The 23,643-nt window shown below is 41.4% G+C and overlaps 1 protein-coding gene across 1 annotated transcript in view; it reads right to left on the minus strand.

Moving 5' to 3' along the window:
• LOC102453848 (mucin-2-like) overlaps positions 1 to 23,643 on the minus strand; it is a 57,912-nt gene that overhangs the window by 12,492 nt on the left and 21,777 nt on the right. Inside the window, exons 20-31 of the mRNA XM_075928794.1 lie at positions 23,309 to 23,488; positions 21,122 to 21,361; positions 20,347 to 20,503; positions 18,596 to 18,724; positions 17,558 to 17,699; positions 16,547 to 16,568; positions 16,107 to 16,260; positions 14,746 to 14,874; positions 10,660 to 13,227; positions 5,846 to 6,015; positions 4,841 to 5,009; positions 1,721 to 1,968 (exon numbers count right to left, since the gene is read on the minus strand). Coding sequence (XP_075784909.1) covers positions 1,721 to 1,968; positions 4,841 to 5,009; positions 5,846 to 6,015; positions 10,660 to 13,227; positions 14,746 to 14,874; positions 16,107 to 16,260; positions 16,547 to 16,568; positions 17,558 to 17,699; positions 18,596 to 18,724; positions 20,347 to 20,503; positions 21,122 to 21,361; positions 23,309 to 23,488 — 4,308 coding nt within the window. The remainder of the gene's footprint in view (positions 1 to 1,720; positions 1,969 to 4,840; positions 5,010 to 5,845; positions 6,016 to 10,659; positions 13,228 to 14,745; positions 14,875 to 16,106; positions 16,261 to 16,546; positions 16,569 to 17,557; positions 17,700 to 18,595; positions 18,725 to 20,346; positions 20,504 to 21,121; positions 21,362 to 23,308; positions 23,489 to 23,643) is intronic.

Genomic DNA, 23,643 nt, shown 5'->3' on the forward strand with positions numbered 1-23,643 from the left:
GGGCCACCCAAGAGAGGCGTAAGAATATGACAAGAGAGGGATAAGCTATGAGGGAGTCTTTGGTTAGTTTTTATAAGACCTTGGACCATCAACCGCAGGATGCTGGAGCTTGAGCAGAAGGGGCATGCACACCCGGGAGGCAGGTATAAAGGGAACAGCTGGAGTCCCACCATCTAGGCTCCCTGGGAGGCAACCCATGCTCAGGCTCCTCCCGCATCTCTTACAGAGAGGCAGTGGGGCTCAGATGCTCAGCCCTGGAATGGCAGCCATAGCACCGCCAAAGCTATAGCACAGAAAAGTACTAACACAATCATTTGTCACGTTGCCTGCCTTATTTCTGCACTGATGTGCAAAGTGATATTGACGCATACCACTGCTACCCTGTGCTGGTGTAGCGCTGCCTGGGTGGCCATGTATGTACTTGGTGGGAGGGCACATAAATGACTGTCTATACAAAGAAGCTGGGCCCAATCAAATAAGTGTGACAACTGCTGGCCTAGTACATTCCTCTTATGCTCATCTAGTACTGATAAGTTTTGCTCTGTCTCAGGAGCCAATGGGGAATGTAACCATACTGTTGTTGTCTTGCAACATTCTACATGTAGTGTCACCTTTACAATTGTCCGCCTTAATATTCCAAAAGCCAGCAAAGAGCTGATGATGAAAAATAAGAAGATGAAGAATTCTAAAAGCAAGTACAGATTTAACCTCACTAGTCCAGCATCCTCAGGTGCCGAACCAGAGAATTTTCCAAACCACATTAGGTCAATATTGTCTAGTAGCATTACCAACACTTCCACTGTTTCTTGGGCTCTTAGAAGATATTTGGGGGTAAATCAGAGCTAAATAGCAGCACAGAACACTGAGAGCCAGGACTGGTGGCTGTCAACAAACTTTATGGGAGGTTTGGCCACACTCATGATAAGTAGATATCCGGTTAACTAAAATCATGCTGGATCATGGATGTTGCAGGACCAGAGATTGCCAGACTAGAGAGATTCAACCTGTACTTCCAACATATTTTGGAGTAGACAGGTTATAAAACATACCACATCCCAATCCTTGGAACTAAACTGATGACGGCTTTTCACTTGAAGTATATAAAAAGGAAGCATTTTCACCCATCATGAGGTGTGAATACTATCAGCAAAGCCATTTGCCAGATGAGAATATATTTTAAAAATATTTTGGTCTACCACTCTGATTCCCATCTCTAATTCAAATGTAATCTCTTGATCAAACCTTAATATGATTTACTGCCCTCCCTCAATCACTCTCTCAATCCTGCTTTCCAAGAACAATGAGATGTTTCTTACTCATTGGGTACCATTTGGCATTTATTATTATTAATTATTATTATTATTCCTTTAGGGTGTTATCCACATCAAAATCCTTTAAAATCAGATTACAATTTTCCATTTTATGTTGTCTGCTAAAATGGATTTCTCCATATGCCATATTTTGATGGGGGAAGGGATTGTAAAGATCTGAGTCTCAAAAGGGGGAGGATTTCTTTCAATATGCAGAGGAAGAAGTGTTCCTATAAAACTCCATTAAAGCAACCCACAGAACAATTATTCTATTTTCCTAACATTGTGGCCAATGTGATCAGGTCTGAATTATACAGCTTATACAGGTTTGAATCTGATTAACTGAGGGCAGGTAATATCAATATTAATCTGAGCAAATACATGTAGGTTTATTAGTCACTTTTCAATACCTGTATTATGAAAGGAAACATTTTCAGAGTCTTTACGTGCACTTCCTGGGTCTCGTATTTCACAATGAGCGTGCGTGGGCAGGACACTGTCTCCCGTGCATCACAGTGATAGTTGTCAATGTAGACCCCAAAGTTGTCAATCTTTTTGTGAATTTCTTCCACCAGGACGTATGTGCAATTCCCTTGGTAACTATAGTACTGTCCATCAAAGGTCACATAATGTGGGTCTCCCCAGCCAGTGCAGTAGCCTGTCAAGAGATTGAGAGTTTAGCTTTAGAGTTAGAGCATAAATAAGGGTGTTAGTACGTGGAAGACCAATTCATCTTACTAGCATGGGCATTAAATAGAAATGAAAGAACCTGCATGCAGTGAACTACAAATAAGTAAAGAGAATTAATCTAAAATCTCAGTTGGAACATTTTCCATATTTAAAGAATCAGAACTATTTGTTTCTAAGTTTACAGGTTCCATTTCTGGGATCTTCCAGTTTCAGGCAGGACAAACAGAAATACCAAAAATTCTCTGAATAAGGCTGTGCTAGTGGTATTTCCTACCAAGTTGGAACCCAGTAAGTGCCATGAATCTCACTAGTAGATCTATGTGCTTGTGAGAGCTCCAGCCAAGCTTCTGGATCAAAGAGCTCAAGACTGTTTCAAGCAGCTGGCTCAGAATCCAAATTTAGCAGTGTAGGCCCATCTTTGATGTTATCATATAGGGTCACATTCCATCACTCTACTCTTGCTATGCAGCCCCTTGCTATGAACGACTGCAATGGGATTACTTGTGTACTGAGCTGCCAGTCAACCTGAGTATCTAAGTGGAAGAATCAGGTCTGTACAGATGACATCATTCAGGAAAAAAAAGGGCCAGAACCAAAGAATTTTGAAGAGCAACATATTACTGCTTTTTTCATTGTTACCCTTAATGTATATCAAGGGCTCACACAGAGGGTATGTCTACACGTTAGTTCGAATTAACTTTCATAGGCGCTACACATACGAACCGCTAGTTCGAACTTAATTCGAACTAGCGGAGCGCTTAATTCGAACTAGGTAAACCTCATTCCTCAAGGACTAACGCCTAGTTCAAATTAAGTAGTTCGAATTAAGGGCTGTGTAGCCACTTAATTCGAACTAGTGGGAGGCTAGCCCTTCCCAGCTTGCCCTGGTGGCCACTCTGGGCACCACCAGGGAAACTTGTCTGCCCCCCTCCTGGCCCAGGAGACTTAAAGGGGCACGGTCTGGCTACAGTACCCGTGCCAGGTGCAAGCCTGCCAGCACCCAGCCAGCAGACCCTGCACCTGGCACGGCTCGAGCCAGCCACTCGCTGCCACCCAGCCCTCCGCCTCTTCCTGGGACCAGGCTGGCGGCTCCCAGGAGTCTGCCTGGTCTAGTGCAGAGATCGGGGATCTCATCCAGGTTTGGGGGAAAGCCTCCAACGTCCACGACCTCTGCACTAGGCACAGGAAAGCGTCCGTCTAGGGCAGAATAGCTGCCAGCCTGGCCACCCAGGAGCAGGTTTGTATGAAAATCAAGGTGGTCCAGTGAGACCCCTAACCCTGAGCCCTGAACTTAGAACATAAAAACATAAGAACGGCCGTACTGGGTCAGACCAAAGGTCCACCTATCCCAGAAGCCTGACTGCCTACAGCAGCCCACACTAGGTACCCTGGAGGAGATGGATCGAAGACAATGACCAAGCCATTTGTCTCGTGCCATCCATCTCCAGCCTTCCACAAACAGAGGCCAGGGACACCATTTCTACCCCCTAGCTAATACCACTGCATGAACCAAACCTCCATAAATTTATCTAACTTCTCTTTAAACTCTGTTATAGTTCTAGCTTTCACATCCTCCTGTGGCAAGGAGTTCCACAGGTTGACTATTTGCTTTGTGAAGAAGAACTTTCTGTTATTAGTTTGAAGCCTGCTACCCATTCATTTCATTTGGTGTCCTCTAGTCCTTCTATTATGGGAACTAATGAAGAACTTTTCTTTATGCACCCTCTCCACACCACTCATGCATTTATAGACCTCTATCATATCTCCCCTCAGTCTCCTCTTTTCTAAGCTAAAAAGCCCCAGTCTCTTTAGCCTCTCTCCATATGGGACCTGTTCCAAACCCCTGATCATTTTAGTTGCCCTCCCCTCTCCCACCCTCTCTCTTCCCTTCTCCCACCTCCTTTTCCCAGTCTCCCTGAGTTTTGTTAAATAAAGAGAGTTTCTATTTTTGAACACGTGTCCTTTATTTTGTACATCAGGGGGGGGGGCTAGGTAGGGGTAAGTGGAAGGAGGTGAGGGAGGAATGGGGTACGAGCCCTCGATGGGGAGGACTGGGATGGCTCTGCGGGCTCCTCGGGGTGGAAGCTCTCCTGTAGCCCCCCGATTGACCCCCTCTCCTCCCGGATGGCAGCCTGCGGCAAGTGCAGCCGAGCTGATGGCTGAGTGCTATAATGTGCCGAGTGTGGGCATTCAGGGCACTCCAAGCCAGGACTGCTTTGCTGTCCCTCGTCAAGTTAAACAAGCAAGCAGGGAACCCCTGAAAACTGTCTCTCTGGGGTGAAGGTCAGGTCCCTTTAAACACAGCCCTCGGCTAGCCTGAGACAGCAGCTCCATACTCTAAGTCCTAACCTGATGCCCTGCCGGCACTGCTTCCGGCCAGCCTTAACTTCGGTTCAGGGTCCACTCAATATGGACATGCTAGTTTGAAGTAGCAAAATGCTAATTTGAACTGGTTTTTAGGTCTAGATGCACTAGTTTGAATTAGCTTAGTTCGAATTAACTAATTCGAATTAAGTTAGTTCAAATTAGTGCTGTAGTGTAGACATACCCATACAGATTTGTAATTGAATAATCCAAATAATTTAATAGAATAAAAGCTAAAACGAGAGAGTGAAGAGTAGACCACTTCACAAAATGTAAAAAGCAGGTGCTGGGATGGAGCTAACTGGGGAACCTATGACTAAGCTAGCAAGTGGTCCTACAGTTGAGACTGAATTTCATTGCTAGAAATATGAGGGGTTGATCTTGCACAACATCTGTCCTCACTACAAACATTGCAGCTCTTGTAACTGTTATTGATCCCTCAGAGATAAAAAATACCCTTCAAACGATACACTTACAGTCACACTCCCAGTGCCAGCAGCATTCATCCATCACCACCACGGGAGTGAGCCCATTGGTACACTTGGGCATAGGAGGGATTTCACATTCGGTCGTTACCATCTCCCATTTATTGTCTCCGATGCATATTAACTTCGTGCAGTTACATGGCCAGTAGCTCTCACCTGGCTGGATTTAAGACAGAAGGAGAAAAAAAAGTCAGACTCAGAATAAAGCCATCAGACTACTAAGGGGAAAAACTGGAGCTCTGAGATTTTACATAGCTTTATATTGACAGCATCTTTATTCCAAACACATATTTGAAAGTGAGAATAAAGCACCACATGGTCATCAAGGTTTCTAAAATGAGATTTCTGCATTAATATGGATTATTTATAAGCACGGGGCCAGTCACCAGCTTTTTGTCCCTTCACTGGGGCACAGTGTAAAACAGCAGCTGCATCGGAGGTATTGACTACTAATAGACCTTTCGGAAACAGTATCATCAGTCAGCCAATAGAGGCATCCCACTTTATTGTGATGTCACATTTCACAAGGGAAAAATAATGGTGCAGTGACTATGCCATGCCTGTAAAAGCTGTGTGCACTTGAATAAAGTCCTTAGTGCAGTGATTCCAATCTGCTGTGGCTAGAAGCAAATGCAGCTCTTCAGAGCATTTTAAGAGGCACTACCCACACATGTTTGATTTGAGCGCCCCTTTCTGACCTTGGCTTCAGAGGCCTCATCACAGTGAGACACAAAATAATCCAGGAAAGTTTACGCCCAAATAAATTTGTTAGTCTTGCACGGGATTCCTCATTGTTTTTACAAATACAGACTAACACGGCTACCCATCCGATGAATAGCCAAATTAATATGAGTTAGATGGAAAAATCTTTATATACGCAAAATATTAGAGGATCACTGTGCTAATGAATTAATTAAAATATCCTTCAAACTGCACATATGCTAGAACAAAATGGTCTGCTTTCATAGACATGATAAAAATGAAAAATCTACTTACTGGAATGGTAATATTAACAGTTGTGTTACATCCAGGTGGGGGAGTAGATGTCACTTCGGGGGTGGAGGTGCTGGTAGGTGTTGTTGTCCCTGGTGTAGTGGTAGGTGTCGAGGTGGTTGTGGTAGTGGTGGTGGTGGGGGTTGATGTTGTCGTCTCTGGGGTAGATGTTGCTGTGGTGGTGGTGGTGATAGGAAAATCAGATGTAAATATCAAAATCATTTGTAAAAACAATTACTATTGGAAATAAGCTACCCTTACAACATTGCCTATTATGAAAATGGTCTCTGACAGAAGGTATCATGAATCCAAACAACGCTAAATAACAAATATAGAGAGTGTACAGAGCATTGCTATGTCCTGGATTCTTGAAATTCTACCTGAGTTTCATGCAGACTATGTCTTTCTTATAAGAACATCTGGGTTATTTACTAGACTTTACCATGACACTGGTAGAATCAAGGACTGCATATATTTAGGGAAAAGATAAATGTGATAATTATTATGCAAAGCCAGTGAAGCAGCAATAAGTCCTTCCACTTAAGCTGAACATATGGGAGAGATGTAGGAATATGAAACAGAGCTGGATGTTAAGTGTATAATTATATTAATTCCTCTGCCCATGAGTTACTCAGTATCACTTGCCTAAAGAGCAGTCACAGAAATTGCTCTACGCACTCTTTAAAACCTGTTTCAGCCTTCTGAGGTTTGGAGGAACAGGTTTAGGCCCAACTTACACAGGGATTTAACATTCCTCTTACCCCCCATGTACATCAGGGCAGGATGTGTTCCAGGCCAAAAAAAATGTTCACTATTGTTTAATTTTTGAATCTCACAGAATATCTTGGCAATACATATTTTTAAAATATCGATTAATTTCAGTTTTCAGGCAAAAGGGTAGCTAGTATAATTTGTTCATACAAAAAGAAAGTTTTTTCCAGTTGACGCTGTATTTTATGTTATTACCTTTGGGTAATAAGAATCACTTCCACACTTAAAGATTGTTATTGGTATCATTAACTATGGGCAGTTATTCTTCAGTACCTATCTGTTGAAGTACTGGCCATGCTACCTTTTCAGTAATCTTTGGAGTGGCAGTAGCAATGGTCATACATTCTGGCCAGCAACAGTTGATCTCATAATTGAGAGTGAGTTGGTCTTTATTACAGATAAGCACAGTGAAAACATCACATTGCAATTTTTGTCCTAAATCTACAATGGAGATGATAGCAACAGGCAATTTTGGACTTCTCCATGAAATATTCAGTGGATTCTCATGTATCTGTGAGAAGTTCCACATTCTGATTTTTTATAGGCTTCTAATTACCATTTTCTTGGACATGTAAAACTTCAACACTTTGACCTCCAGGGGATATCGAGATCAACAGCTCTTACACAAGACTTGACATTATTACTGCTTAAGGCCTAGAGACTTTTATGGGAGTCATACCTGGTTATACAGCTTTGAAACAGTCTCACGGAAAAAGCTTTTTTTTTTTTCCACTTAATTCATAAAATCCAAAGATAAAATTCATGCATGCCCACGCATATTCTTTTATCATTCTAAACAGAAAATGTTTCCCCCTTCCTTGCTTTCTCTCTTACTTTCGTTCCCCATGTTTTCTATCTACGATGCCTCACAATGAGGAGTGTTCTTATTAAGAAATTTACTTGAAAAGCTTAAAAAACAATGAATAGTCTAGTAGCACCTTGAAGAATACACATATAGATGGTATCATGGGCTTTTGTGGGTACAGCCAACTTTTTCAGATGACTGGAGTATTAAAAGTCCAGCTCCAGGGTTCATAGAATACTAGAACTGGAAGGGACCTCGAGAGGTCATCAAATCCAGTCCTCTGCCCTCATGGCAGGACCAAATACTGTCTAGACCATCCCTGATAGATATTTATTTAACCTACTCTTAAATATCTCCAGAGATGGGGATTCCACAACCTCCCTGAGCAATTTAGTCCAGTGTTTGACTACCCTGACAGTTAGGAACGTTTTCCTAATGTCCAACCTAAACCTCCCTTGCTGCAGTTTAAGCCCATTGCTTCTTGTCCTATCCTCAGAGGCCAAGATGAACAAGTTTTCTCCCTCCTCATTATGACACCCTGAAAACTGCTATCATGTCCCCCCCCCCATCTTCTCTTTTCTAAACTAAACAAACCCAATTCTTTCAGCCTTCCTTCATAGGTCATGTTCTCTAGACCTTTAATCATTCTCGTTGCTCTTCTCTGGACCGTCTCAAATTTCTCCACATCTTTCTTGAAATGCAGTGCCCAGAACTAGACACAATACTCCAACTGAGGCCTAACCAGTGCAGAGTAGAGCGGAAGAATGACTTCTCGTGTCTTGCTCACAACACACTTGTTAATGCATCCCAGAATCATGTTTGCTTTTTTTGCAACAGCATCACACTGCTGACTCATATTCAGCTTGTGGTCCGCTATAACCCCTAGATCCCTTTCTGCTGAACTCCTTCCTAAACAGTCACTTCCCATTCTGTATGTGTGAAACTGATTGTTCCTTCCAAAGTGGAGCACTTTGTATTTATCTTTAAACTTTACCCTGTTTACCTCAGACCATTTCTCCAATTTGTCCAGATCATTTTGAATTATGACTCTATCCACCAGAGCAGTCGCAACCCCTCCCAGGTGTCATCTGCAAACTTAATAAGCATACTTTCTATGCCAATATCTAAATCATTGATAAAGATATTGGACAGAGCAGGTCCCAAAACAGACCCCTGCAGAACCCCACTTGTTATACCTTTCCAGCAGGATTGTGAACCATTAATAACTACTCTCTGAGTACGGATATCCCCAGTTATGCACTCATCTTATAGTAGCCCCATCTAAGTTGTATTTGCCTAGTTTATTGATAAGAATATCATGCGAGACCATATCAAATGCCTTACTAAAGTCTAGGTATACCACATCCACCTCTTCTCCCTTATCCACAAGACTCATTATCCTATCAAAGAAAGCTATCAGATTGGTTTGACATGATTTGTTCTTTACAAATCCATGCTGGCTGTTCCCTATCATCTTGCCACCTTCCAAGTGTTTACTGATGATTTCCTTAATTACTTGCTCCATTATCTTCCTTGGCACAGAAGTTAAACTAACTGGTCTGTAGTTTCCTGGGTTGTTCTTATTTCCCTTTTTACAAATGGGCACTATATTTGCACTTTTCCAGCCTTCTTGAATCTCTCCTGTCTCCCATGATTTTCCAAAGATGATAGCTAGAGGCTCAGATACTTCCTCTATCAACTCCTTGAGTATTCTAGGATGCATTTCATCAGGCCCTGGTGACGCACAAGCATCTATCTTTTCTAGGTGATTTTTAACTTGTTCTTTTTTATTTTATCTTCTAAACCTACTCCCTTCCTGCTAGCATTCACTATGTTAGGCATTCCTTCAGACTTCTTGGTGAAGACCAAAACAAAGAAGTCATTAAGCAACTTTGCCAATTCCAAGTTTCCTGTTACTGTTTCTCCCTCCTCACTGACCAGTGGGCCTACCCTGTCCTTGGTCTTCCTCTTGCTTCTAATGTATTTATAAAACATCTTCTTGTTTCCCTTTATTTCCATACCTAGTTTGAGAATAAATAAGGGAAGGCGGAGAGCGGGGGAAAAGGAGGGGAGGAAAAAAAAAGAGAAAAAAGGTAGTGAATTAGATTGTTCAAGTTACAAGAGGCTGATAAGAACAATCTAATTCACTACTTTTTTTCTCTTTTCTCCTTTTCTTTTCTCTGCCCCCCTTTCTTCTTCCCTCCTTCCCCCACCCCACACCCCTTTCCTTATTTATTCTTGGTTCTGGACTTCTAATATTCCGGTCATCTGAAGAAGTGGGCAGTGCCCATGAAAGCTCATGATACGATCTACATGTTTTGTTAGTCTTTAAGGCTACCTCCAGACTGCATTCCTCTGTCGGCAGAGGGATACAAATAAAGCATTTCGAAAGTGCAAATGAGCCTGGGATTTAAATATCCCAAGCTTCATTTGCATACTCACATTCCGGTGCTTTGTCAATCAAGTGCCCTTTCAAAAGTGAAAGTGCTGCGTAGCCACAGTTCTGCGGACAGTGGGGAGTTTTATCCGCAGATCCTTTAATTATCATTTTTTGAGGAGTAGAGGATCTGTCAAAAAAGCTCCCCGCTGTTGGCAGAACCACGGCTAGACTTCACTTTCATTTCCGAAATGGCACGTGATCAGCACAGCACCAGAATGTGAGTATGTAAATGAAGCCCGGGATATTTAAATCCTGAGCTCATTTACACTTTCAAAGTGCTTTATTTGCATCCCTCTTCTGAAAGAGGGATGCAGTCTGGAGGCAGCCTAAGGTACTATAAACCTATTCATTTTTTTAAGTTCTTCCAGTTATAAACTAACTCCGCTACCCATCTGAAGCATTTGTTACTTGAAAAGTTTATGGTGATAACTGTGATGCAGAAATAAGAAGTATCACTATAAGAGTTCCAATTAAATGAAAACAGAAGTAAAAATAGCAGCAATATTCAGTTCAAGATTTGTGTTCAAGGCACTAGATCTGCCTTCAATTAGTGCACCAGTCAACTATCACACGTCTTTCATATTCCCAGCTATTATCATTGGATTAAGAAACATTTTCATCACTATGAGAACAACAATCACACCAATACCTGAGGTTCACCCTTTGCAGTTTAAAGCAACTGCTAGTGTTTAAATGTTTTCCTAGTTCAGCATGATAAACCCATGCAAAAGCACAGGTATAAAAAGTCATGGCAAGCCATATCTTTGCAATTTCTATGCAATCTTTCTTTAAACAACTTACCTGAAGTAGTTGTTACTGTGCTGGTGGTGGTAGGTGTTGTTGTCAATGATGTTGTTGTTTCTGTGGTGGTAGATGTTGTTGTTGATGGGGTGGGTGTTTCGGTGGTGGTGGTAGGTGTTGTTGTTGATGGAGTGGGTGTTTCGGTGGTGGTGGTGGTGGTAGGGGTTGTTGTTGATGGAGTGGGTGTTTCGGTGGTGGTAGATGTTGTTGTCGATGGGGTGGGTGTTTCGGTGGTGGTGGTAGGTGTTGTTGTTGATGGAGTGGGTGTTTCGGTGGTGGTAGTGGTAGGTGTTGTTGTCGATGGAGTGGGTGTTTCGGTGGTGGTGGTGGTAGGTGGTGTTGTCGATGGGGTGGGTGTTTCAGTGGTGGTGGTGGTAGGTGGTGTTGTCGACGGGGTGGGTGTTTCAGTGGTGGTGGTGGTGGTGGTAGGTGTTGTTGTCGATGGGGTGGGTGTTTCAGTGGTGGTGGTAGTAGGTGTTGTTGTCGATGGGGTGGGTGTTTCAGTGGTGGTGGTAGTAGGTGTTGTTGTCGATGGGGTGGGTGTTTCAGTGGTGGTGGTGGTAGGTGTTGTTGTCGATGGGGTGGGTGTTTCAGTGGTGGTGGTGGTGGTAGTCGGTGTTGTTGTTGATGGAGTGGGTGTTTCGGTGGTGGTGGTGGTAGTGGTAGGTGGTGTTGTTGATGGAGTGGGTGTTTCGGTGGTGGTAGTGGTAGGTGTTGTTGTCGATGGGGTGGGTGTTTCGGTGGTAGTGGTGGTAGGTGGTGTTGTCGATGGGGTGGGTGTTTCGATGGTGGTGGTGGTGGTTGTGGTAGGTGTTGTTGTCGATGGTGTGGGTGTTTCAGTGGTGGTGGTGGTAGGTGGTGTTGTCGATGGGGTGGGTGTTTCAGTGGTGGTGGTGGTAGGTGGTGTTGTTGATGGGGTGGGTGTTTCGGTGGTGGTAGTGGTGGTGGTAGGTGTTGTTGTCGATGGGGTGGGTGTTTCCGTGGTGGTGGTGGTAGGTGTTGTTGTCGATGGGGTGGATGTTTCTGTGGTGGTGGTGGTAGGTGTTGTTGTCGATGGGGTGGGTGTTTCAGTGGTGGTGGTGGTGGTGGTAGGTGTTGTTGTCGATGGAGTGGGTGTTTCAGTGGTGGTGGTGGTAGGTGGTGTTGTTGATGGGGTGGGTGTTTCGGTGGTGGTAGTGGTGGTGGTAGGTGTTGTTGTCGATGGGGTGGGTGTTTCCGTGGTGGTGGTGGTAGGTGTTGTTGTCGATGGGGTGGATGTTTCTGTGGTGGTGGTGGTAGGTGTTGTTGTCGATGGGGTGGGTGTTTCAGTGGTGGTGGTGGTGGTGGTAGGTGTTGTTGTCGATGGGGTGGGTGTTTCAGTGGTGGTGGTAGTAGGTGTTGTTGTCGATGGGGTGGGTGTTTCCGTGGTGGTGGTGGTAGGTGTTGTTGTCGATGGTGTGGGTGTTTCAGTGGTGGTGGTGGTGGTAGTCGGTGTTGTTGTCGATGGGGTGGGTGTTTCAGTGGTGGTGGTGGTGGTAGTGGTAGGTGGTGTTGTTGATGGGGTGGTTGTTTCTGTAGTGGTGGTGGGGATAGTAGGTGTTGTTGTTGATGGGGTAGTTGTTTCAATGGTGGTGGTAGAGGTGGTGGTAGGTGTTGTTGTCGATGGGGTAGTTGTTTCAGTGGTTGTAGTAGAGGTGGTGGTAGGTGTTGTTGTTGATGGGGTAGTTGTTTCAGTGGTTGTAGTAGAGGTGGTGGTAGGTGTTGTTGTTGATGGGGTAGTTGTTTCAATGGTTGTAGTAGAAGTGGTGGTAGGTGTTGTTGTCGATGGGGTAGTTGTTTCAGTGGTTGTAGTAGAGGTGGTGGTAGGTGTTGTTGTCGATGGGGTAGTTGTTTCAGTGGTTGTGGTAGAGGTGGTGGTAGGTGTTGTTGTTGATGGGGTAGTTGTTTCAATGGTTGTAGTAGAGGTGGTGGTAGGTGTTGTTGTCGATGGGGTAGTTGTTTCAGTGGTTGTGGTAGAGGTGGTGGTAGGTGTTGTTGTCGATGGCGTAGTTGTTTCAGTGGTTGTGGTGGAGGTGGTGGTAGGTGTTGTTGTCGATGGGGTAGTTGTTTCAGTGGTGGTGGTAGAAGTGGTGGTAGGTGTTGTTGTCAATGGGGTAGTTGTTTCAGTAGTGGTGGTAGTAGTGGTGGTAGGTGTAGTTGTTTCTGTGGTGGTGGTGGTGGTAGGGGTTGTCGTCACTTTGGTGGTGGTGGAAGGTGTCGGTATTGAAGTAGTAGTACATGGGCCATTGCAACACTGAACGCGGATCTGATAATTGAGGCACTTAGGTACTGGCATTAAGGGTCCTGGCGTTTGGTCTTTATTGTTACAGACAAGCCCAGTGGAAACATCACATTTCACTATCTGTCCTAAATCTTGAAGTGGTAAGTCAGGATATTTCTCAGCTCTGCATTCTATACCAACTGGCTCATCACATATCGCTGAGGCGTTCCATTTTCTTATGTTGGGATAGGTTTCATAATCACCCGGGTTTAGGAAAAAATCTGGGTAACTCACATCAATCCAGCCAGACCACCAACACACACATGGTTCTGCAGGAAAACAATGAAACAACGATTTTAGAAAGAACAGAAACATGCATGGCATAATAGTGGTGTAAGTGGTGCTAAGAGCGACACATTGGATGCATATTGGTCCAAAACAAATAATTAGTGTAACCTACAACAATCTGGAAGGAGAGCAGGGTTATGAGCTAATCTACACCAGTTGAAATTGTTAAATGCTTCAGTTCAGATCAATGGTGAAAAACAGAGTATGATCCGAATCAGGCTCTGAATGTGCTAAATTGGTGTTTCTTATGCACAGAAAAGAATGTAGCATGAACAGTAGTTACATGTGAGAATAACATGGAAGAGGGAGCAAGATTGGGCAGGCACTCCCTGCATTATCTGATAGCCTCCTGATAGCCTTCCAGACACTTGCACATAAGTGCTTTTATTGCTGGCATGAATTAACTTGTACAGTACAAAGACCTCAAAGTATCCATAAACAGTATTTCATTCCCAGAAGGATGCCTGTAGTGGCTCACTGGGCAAAGAGACAGTATCCTGAGATAACTGGTCACTAGGACAGAGAAGAACCTATGACACACAATGAAATATTGCAATCTTGAGCCTCAGACTCCAACCGTAAATACTATCAGTTAGGTCTCACAGGGGTAGCCATGTTAGTCTGTAACTAATACAGTGAGTAGTCTCCTGTGATCCCTTAAAAACACACACAAACACATACATATAAACATAAGCTCATGATACTGTGTGTGTGTGTGTGTGTGCACACGTGTGTGTGTGCACACGCGAATGTGTTTACAGATATCTATATCTATAGATATATCTATGTTTGACTCTAAGGTGCCAGAAAGCTACTGGAAATAAAGGCTGTTTCTTTCTTTCTGTTTCAGAGAGTCAAACAAATATATATTCATGCTTGTATGGAATCAACACATCTTATAATAGAATTTGTAGTTGCTATTGATGGAAATAATACAAACGGGGAAGAAGAGCAGATGTAAATATCCAAACTATTATACAACAAATGCAAAGCTAGTAACTAATCACACCTCCTTCTTCACACATATACGGTATGTCTACACTACAGTCTTCTCTTGAGAGAAGAATGCAAAGTAGGCATACTAGAGTTGCAAATGAAGAGGGGATTTAAATATCCCGCGCTTCATTTGCATAGACATAGGTATGGAATCAGTTTGGATAGGAACAAGATTTAAACATACCCTTTAATCCTGTGTAAATGAGGGCCAGGATTTGTTCCAAATATATGTATCTATTATTTTACTGTTAAACCTCAAAAGTACATGTTCAAAATCAATTGGCATTTAGTGTATACTGAATGTCAAGTGAATTTAAATTAGGAGGTGGAAGTTTATCTGAACAAAGTGCATAATGTCTCAGAAAAGAGTGATTTTATTCAAAAATAATGCCATGGGTCATTGAATTTTGTGACAGAAGGCTAAAAAATGTTGAACATATTCAATGAACCTCTGCTGCAAAGGCAGTTCTGTCTATAGCTTTTAGTTATTGTAAAATTCTTACCTGTTGGGGTGGTTGATGTTGACACACTGGTAGTGGTAGTGGTAGTGGTAGTGGTAGTGGTAGTGGTAGTGGTAGTGGTAGTAGTTGGTGGGGTGGTAGTTGAAGGCGGAGTGGTGGTTGAGGGGCAGCCTGGAAGAAATAGTTTAATTATGAAGATTAAGGGTGTAGCTGAGTTAGTCTGTTAGGGTGTGTCTAGACTACAGGGCTTTGTCGACAAATGTGGTCTTTTGTCGACAAAACTATACCTGCGTCCACACTGCTTTTGAGTTATGTCGACATAACGTCGACAAAACTCAGCAGTTTTGTCAACGTATGTAAACCTCATTCTACGAGGAATAATGCCTTTTGTTGACAGAGTTCTGTTGATAGAAGGCATTATTGCATCTACACTGTCCTTTGCGTCCACACTGTTATGTCAACAAAGCGGCTTGCTTTGTCGACAGAACTGGCTGTAGTCTAGACGCTCTTTGTCAACAGAAGCTTTGTCGACAGTATCTGTCAACAAAACTTCTGTTGACAAAACCCTGTAGTCTAGACATACCCTTACAGAAAAGAAGAACAAATGGTCTGGTAGCACTTTATAGACTAACAAAACATGTAAATGGTATCATGAGCCTTCGTGGGTCATCTGAAGAAGTGGGCTGTGCCCACGAAAACTCATGATACCATCTACATGTTTTGTTAGTCTATAAAGTGCTACCAGACCATTTGTTGTTTTTTTAATTATGAAGTTCTTTTTCTAAAAAATCATCAAGGACAACAACACACCAAGACATTGGTGAAAGTATCTATGGTAATATCAGTGTTTGAGTGTATAAAAGGTGCACCTACAAGAGCTCCACCTGTACTTAAACCATGAAAAACTCAGTCATGTTTACAATGAGCCAGGAACTAAGTCATTTCTAACAGAGCACTATGTAGGTGAGGTACATACACTAATTAACAAGAATAGAAATTTCATTTGGGAGCAGGGTAACTTAAATATTTCCTAGCACATTAACTTATGTACCATAATAAATAATCTGTTATAAAAGCCTCATGTTTCAAAGGGTTAATTGGCTTAAGCTAATATTTAGGATATTGGGGTAGGGCCATTCTACTAACAACACCGAAAGAAAAGACAGGTTTTTACACTTTATCTTAACTCAGCCTATTTCACCATTTTGCTGTATCTTTAGGTGCGTGAGCAATGTCTATGAGGTTACAAAGTGACACCCAATTTTTCTTTGGTGCAATCCTGACTAGAGCTGCAAAGAATCGTTCAAAATCATTCTTAAATCTCCTCTGGAGACAGACGGAAGAGAGGAAATAGTCCTTTTCTTCCCCTTTTCAGGGTGCAGAAAGAATAAAATTAAATTTACCTGGTTTAGGGATGCATGACACATTTGCTCCTGAGATACAGGTACTAAAAGAAAAAAATAAGTCAAAATGAACATTTTTACAAACCAATAGCAGCCACTGCAGTAATTTCTCATGAAACTTAACAGTTAATTTATTGCATACTATTTGCAGGGGCTAAGAGTGCAAACACAAACAAACAAACAAACAATTTTTTTCAGTCAAACTTCACCTCATGAGACTGGATATATATATATATATTGGCTGTTATTTGCTCCAGTATTGACAATTGTTATTTTCTCTTAACACAACAACCAGCTTTCCATCCTCCAAACATTCCTTCTAGAGATAATTAATTACCTTCCACCAGGAGCAGGGAAAATACAGTATAATATGAATGATAGCTAATGTTTCCTTAAATCATTTTGCTCCATCTCCACTGCATAGCAACTTTATATCTCACCCAATTACTGATCTGGGTTATACTGAGAAAAGCAGAGAATATGAGGGAATATGACCAGAGATCATTATGCTCCAGAGATCCCCTATCTGGTTCTATCTGGCACAGCTTAGAACAGTGTAAGAGCTTCTGTAAATCCTAGATATGACATTTTAAAAAGTAATATTTAATGTCATTGGCAAAGTATTTATTAATGGGCCAACATCAACTTGAAATCAACAGTCAGTTTCCAAAAATGGGTTAAACACAGTTTCATGGCACTATGGATGTTCTTGAGTTGTTCTGTCAATTTTTGCAGTTTTACAGCCACTGCTCTTCCATGAAAGACATATGTGATCAAAAAGTGAAACTGACTCGTGAATCATTACAAATGACTAAATACCATGTCCTGTTAATTTCACAATGTGATTAAATTTAAAAATATAGATATGTTTATGTCTCTAATTTCTTCCAGTTATAGCAAGCTTTGAATTGCTTTTAACAACTGTAGGTTAAAAAATACACAGAAGAAAGAGCTGAAATGGATTGTGTCCCTTTAAAATTCAACTGCTCTTTCTGATCATGGTATTCCTCTCATCTACCATTTTTGTAAGGTTTGATCTTCATCTGGGGTAAATCAGCATTCCACCACTAATTAATATGGAGCAAGGCAATTCATATTGAGGTACCTGGAGGCAATCTTTAATATCACAGCCTTCATTCAGGAAAACATGAGAGCATGGTTTCCTTGTAACGCCAACAGGCAGAACCAAACCAGGGACCTTTGAGGCTTAGTGCATGAGCCTCTATAGCTTGAGCTAAAAACAAACTAGCTCTCAGCTAAGGCTGTAGAGGAAATTCATTCATTCTGTCTATAAGTGGTCTAAGTCCCACTACATGGGACAGTGAACCACACCCAGTGGGTTCATGAGACATGTTCACAACAGCCTTTAATCATGTGCTAAAGTTCCAGTCTGATCAATTATGCATTGGTCTAAATACACATTTCTCCATCCATTTTGAATTCCCACATACCATTCCTCACAAGGCTGCTTTGAGGGTACTTTTTCACCATGTTCATAACGAATATCATTTACATAACAGGGACATATTTCTACACATTTTCCAGGGTCTTCATCATAAATGGGTTTCTCTTTAGGGCATCTGGGGTAGCAACCTGTTGACCACAAATGGTGTATTTTGTAACATTAACAAATAAAAACTGTTAACTTTATCATAGTGATAACATTCTCATGGGGGGCAGGGGGTGGAGCTAATCTAAGGCTTATTAAAGGTATGAAAAGTTTTCTTTTAACTCTAGACCAGGCCTTGGATGATGAGCACTTCCAGAAATGGGGAGTAAAATCCTGGATATTTTCCACTGATCCATCCATTAAGAAGGCAATATTTACTAATTCTACAATGTCTGAGGTATCCATTGTTTCTTTTTGCAAGGATGCAGACATGCTGCAGCATCTCAGTTACAGCAGTGTGTAGCCAACATACCAAAAATAAAAGTAAATGCAGATGGTGGATCAATCTATTACCACAATTCAGGAAAACACTCAGGCACATGCTTAATCATCTCATTAATGTCACTAAGCTGTAAGGCTATGTCTACACAGCAGTATTATTTTGGAATAACTGATGTTATTCTGAAATAACAAAGAGCATGTCTACACTACAAACCACCATTTCAAAATAATGGCAAGCTGGAGGACTTCTTACTCCAACTCTTAGTAACCCATATTTCATGAGGAGTAAGGGAAGTCAGAGGAAGAGTGTTCTTCCTTCGACTTCCTGCTATGTAGACATCTCCAAAAGCTGAGTTAAGTTATTTCAATTTAAGCTATGCAATTGACATAGTTCAGGTTGCATATCTTAATTCGACTTTAGTCCCGCTGTATAGATGTACCCTAAGTTACACCACACCAAATACTTGTGTACAAATATAGAGTTAGGAATGGCCATGCAATTAATAGATCTCATTAGCTAATACCCCCGTCTCCATCAAATAATATTTTATTTCAGTCTTTATGGCAGTCAGTACAAAAATAACAAGGAGTTTCTTACCTTCCAGATATGTCAGTGGGAAGCTGGTGTTGGCATTGCTAAGGAGTCTGCAAGTAGATATATTATGGCCACAAGGTTCATAGTGCCATGTACATTCATCATAATGGTTGTAGTAATCACAATATATTGCTGATAGAAAACAGAAGATGATCAAAAAAACATCTGACAGAAGATAATCCTAATCCCGCCTCTAACTATGATCCCCACACAGTTCGCTGGCAGCTATATTTCCTTTGATGCATGGGACCTGGATTTTTTTTCCCTACTCACGCTGAATACAGAACACATGAAACTCTGGATTTCAGCACCTTGATTTTTAACACCATTGTTGCAGAAAACAAATGTTAGACTGAAGTCACACAACTATTCAAAATCAACGTACAATTCAAGCTATCTGTTGAAGTGTTACAGATTTTTTTTTTTTCCTTCTTTAGACATCTGCAAATTCTTAGGCATAATGATGCATAAAAGATTAAATCAGTTTGACCCAGAAATAATTCACAAACTCTTCAAACTTCCACTTTGTTTTTAGGTGCACAGTACAATGTGAATAGGGCAAAACATAACACATTCAAAACCAAATTTCTCAAAACATATGACCTACAAATCAGTGTGAATTGCCTGACAGAAAAAATGGTAAACCTATTGCAATCTGATTTTGGAAGAGGTCATTGCTGGACTATTTTAAGACATGGCTATGGAATAAAATGTCCAAGATTTCTGAGATAGGAAGGGATGTACTGTGTATAAGAACAAGTCTCCATGGTGAAAAGCTTAGTAGAAGTGTTTCCTATAACTCATTCATACACATTGTCTAATGATCACCATTCCTGCTTGACCTTTGGTGTTAATAATTGCATGAAAAAAGGCACATTCAACACCCTAAAATGAAGTCAGTGGGTTTTATAAGTGTGATTTAAACACAATGTGGCCTAGCCGACTAATCACAGGCTGTGGTACTACACACAAAATGGGGTGGGGGGGGGACCACTAGAAACAACTCTGTCTGGGAAATTTTGCTAACTAGATAACTATGCTGGGAATGTCAGTCCACCAGTTGGCATACACAGTGGCTACGTCTACATTGGCATCCCTTTCCGGAAAGGGATGCTAATGAGATGGGTCGCAATTGCAAATCCGCGGGGGATTTAAATATCCTCCACGGCATTTGCATTTACATGGCTGCTGCTTTTTTCCAGCTCAGGGATAAGCTGGAGAAAAGCACCAGTCTAGACGCGATTCTCTGGAAAATAAGCCCTTTTCCGGAGGATTTCTTATTCCTACTTGAAAGTACTTGAAAGTAGGAATAAGAAATCCTCCGGAAAAGGGCTTATTTTCCAGAGAATCACGTCTAGACTGGCGCTTTTCTCCAGCTTATCCCCGAGCCGGAGAAAAGCGGCAGCCATGTAAATGCAAATGCCGCGGGGGATATTTAAATCCCCCGCGGATTTGCAATTGCGACCCGTCTCATTAGCATCCCTTTTCCGTAAAGGGATGCCAATGTAGACGTAGCCACTAGTGAGAATGATCATTTATTATATTTAAGGGTCAGCCCATAAAGACCATTTAAATACTCTGAACTCATTATTACAAGAATGAGCATCTGTGCATACTGAGATGGTTAACCCTTTCCAGTGCATGCCACAGCATAGAGCCCTGAATTAACACACTGTTGCACTGACTGAAGACTTTCTGATGTTGTTCTGATAGGCCCAGTTCTATTCAGTAGGGAATCCTGAAAGGTTACTCACGGCATATATCAGGGGTTCTCCAGTGGACACAAGCTCCAATCTTTATGCACGCTTGGGCATAAGCAGCAACTGCAGAACAGAAGCACTCGCAGTCTCCCCCGGTGTCACAGGAACAGGCATCGTGAACACAATTGTCATAGAATGGAATTGGGTTCACCTGTTGGGGAAACATACAAGGCAGTTGCTAACACCAGAGCTCTGCTTACAATTTGGAACCTCCAATAGCAATCTTTTAGACCAGAAGTTGCTTTCTGTCTATTGGGAAACAGATCTGGAGTGAGCTAAGCTTTCAGTACTTTATCTTAATTCCTTCAAACGGGTGGTACTGTGCATTGTCCATATCTTACATTGTGCATCATTTTAGCTTAATGACAAAAATATTATTCCCAACACAGGACCACAATAGTAATGTTCAAGCAAAATTATATTCTACTCTGCCATCTGCATCGTCAACAAAGTTCTGAATCCAGAATCTTTATCAACAAATCTGATGCACAGAAGTAGAAAGAAACACTTAATTGAATTTACAAAGCTTGTGATTAGAAAATTGTGGTTTGATGGGTAAACAGAAGTATCAGAACTTGGAAGTTGCTGATGGAGAAACAAAATAAGACAAGGGAGGCTTAATAAAACCATTTCCAGGATAAAAGTATTAGCTATTAGTATACTATACTTCAGATTTAAGCAAATTCCTGTGTAACCCTTACAATTCAGGGTGTGGTGCACTGCACCACTTACAGAGAGAAAGAATGAGCTTGCCAGTCTCTCTACTAACCTTGTTGTGACAAACTTTAAAGACTTGACTCCGAATTATGCTGCATTCCTTCTCCGCCCAGGACTTGCGGTGGGGTTTCAGATCGCAGGGCATAATCTCATTCTCCACATCAGGGCAGTTACTGGCTGATCTCCAGGAATTCCCAAACTCCAGAGGACTGGACACATGCAGCCTACCCCTGGTTGTGAAGTCATTGTTGGACTTGTCATCAAAGTTGCCACACAAACCACAGATTTTGCCCTGAGAAAAATAAAAGATGTTTGCTTTCAGAACATGTAATCAAATTTTCAGTTTGCCCAATAAGTGAGCAGCGGTACAATTAGAACCAAAACAAATATACAAAGTGAGGGAATGATTTCTCCCTCTAGCTTGCTTATTTTCAGCCTTACTTCAAAATAATGTGTATAAGTGTATTTCTCTGTATTTCTCTTCCTCATTATTAAGCTACCAGGTAGTCCAATCAGGAATCTGTGTCTTCTACTATATACAGTACCTAGTAACTATACCTATATTTCTTTGCAGCCTTCCATTCAACCTATAATAAACCAAACAGTGGCTACACATCTCTCCACATCCCTTCACAGGGCATTGTGGTATGCAGCAATGTAGCCACATGATTCCCATTAACATTAATAGGACTAACATGATTGAATTCTCCAGCACACAATGCACTGACATTTTAGCCCTAAGTTTATTTTTCTGCTAGATGTTAACTTAGAAGAATTGACTGATCATCTTTAAGGCAGGTTCCATCAGATGCAAAGAATGAGATGGAATAAGGAAGAAATAAAGCATTATTGAATACAATTTAAAACACAATACAGTGACTTCAGGGTTTTGGGGGCTGGAGGGAGCTGGCATCCTTCTAGTCAAGGATATAGCTGCATTAAAAACTAGGAATCTTTTACCTCATGTTTGTGCCTCCGTTAATTTTTAACCCTACTCAAGCTACTTCAAGGTTGTCAGCAAAGTTTAAAGGCTGCTTGAGTCACTTGCTAAACAAATTAAATATTTTATAAGGGAAGATGGAGGGGCTGGAGGCATTTTGTCAAGAAAGAACTTTTAGTTTCCTTCCAGACAGATCCAGAGAGGCTGTGAGATGGTGCCACACTTTGCACTACTTGACCCACAACTCCATTTCCCCCAAGCTAAAATATGTTGAATTATTCCGGGAGGGCTGGGTTAGCCTATGGCAAATCTTGGGAATTTTTGTTCTGTCTTCTATTGTGGAATTACAGTCTGTTAACCATTTTTTTGGTTTCAAGGGTCATACATATATAAAATACTCACACATACACTATACCAGTGTTTCTCAACCTTTCTTTTTTATAAAGTACACTTTTTTAAAAAAAATTATAAGTACCCCAGTATCTATAGTTTTCAGACACACAAAAATGTTTTCTAAACAAAATACTTGTACCCAGGCAAGCAATGAAATTTTGGGGTGTAAAAAGTTAAAAATAATAAAGCACTGTAAAATTTAAAAAAAAAATTCATTTTTCTCCAAATTTCAGTTGTGTTGACGTACCCACTCAGACTTCTCGAGTACCCCTGAGAGTACTCATACCACTGGTTGAGAAACACTTCACTATACTATAATATCCGATGAATAAATAGTGATTTAAAAGTTAAATGCCTCCAAACACAAGTTAGCCCCTACCACTGCTTGAGGGATCAAGCTTAGCACACAATATAGTTACAAAATGTCTGGAAAATAGGGCCCCTGTTCCGTTTTTAACTTACTTAACAATATAGAGCAAAGTTTCGGTCTATAACGGAAGAGAAAATGATGTTGGGGGTCCAAGAGTTCTTTATTTTTTAGCCTGATCCTACAACCCATAGAAGACAACAAAAATATTTTAATGAACTTCAGTGGGCTTTGTATTAGAGCACTAAGATTTACAAGTACTGGAAAACCACAGTGGACAGCTCTTTCACATTGCAACAGTTCATAATATATCCACTGTATTGTTGCACTGGATTATACAATAAGAAGCAACATACAATGGCACCGCCTTCATGAATAATGAGAGACATTGATGAATCATCAGTGTAAACAAGATATAGGGAAACTATGAAGAGTAATAATGAAGCATCATCTGTAAATTTATGTGTACTCAACTATTCATAATCCCATCAACAAATTCCATAATATTTTAGGGGGGGAGGAAGCCTGAAGTTGCTCACCTTGTAATTAGGGGTCAGCTTTATGAAAATAGTAGTCTTCTTATCCCAGATGATCATCATACCATTGCTGGTTTCAATAACCAGATAAAGCCCCACAGTCCGAGTCCAATAAAATACATCTCTGCTAACATTTTGACGAATTTCTACATAGTGCTTGTCCTCCAACTTCAGTTCAATTCCCTAAAGGACAGAAAGAGAAGGGATATAACAGCACTGGCTTTAGAGTGAGGCAAGCTATTGGAATGGTGCTGCTGATGGACTTCATTACAAGGCTAACGCTGCCAAACCATTGCCTAAGCCCTTAAGAAGTAGAAATCACTGTAATGGAGCTATGC

This window comes from Pelodiscus sinensis, chromosome 4, assembly GCF_049634645.1.
Source record: "Pelodiscus sinensis isolate JC-2024 chromosome 4, ASM4963464v1, whole genome shotgun sequence".
Lineage (NCBI taxonomy): Eukaryota > Metazoa > Chordata > Testudines > Trionychidae > Pelodiscus > Pelodiscus sinensis.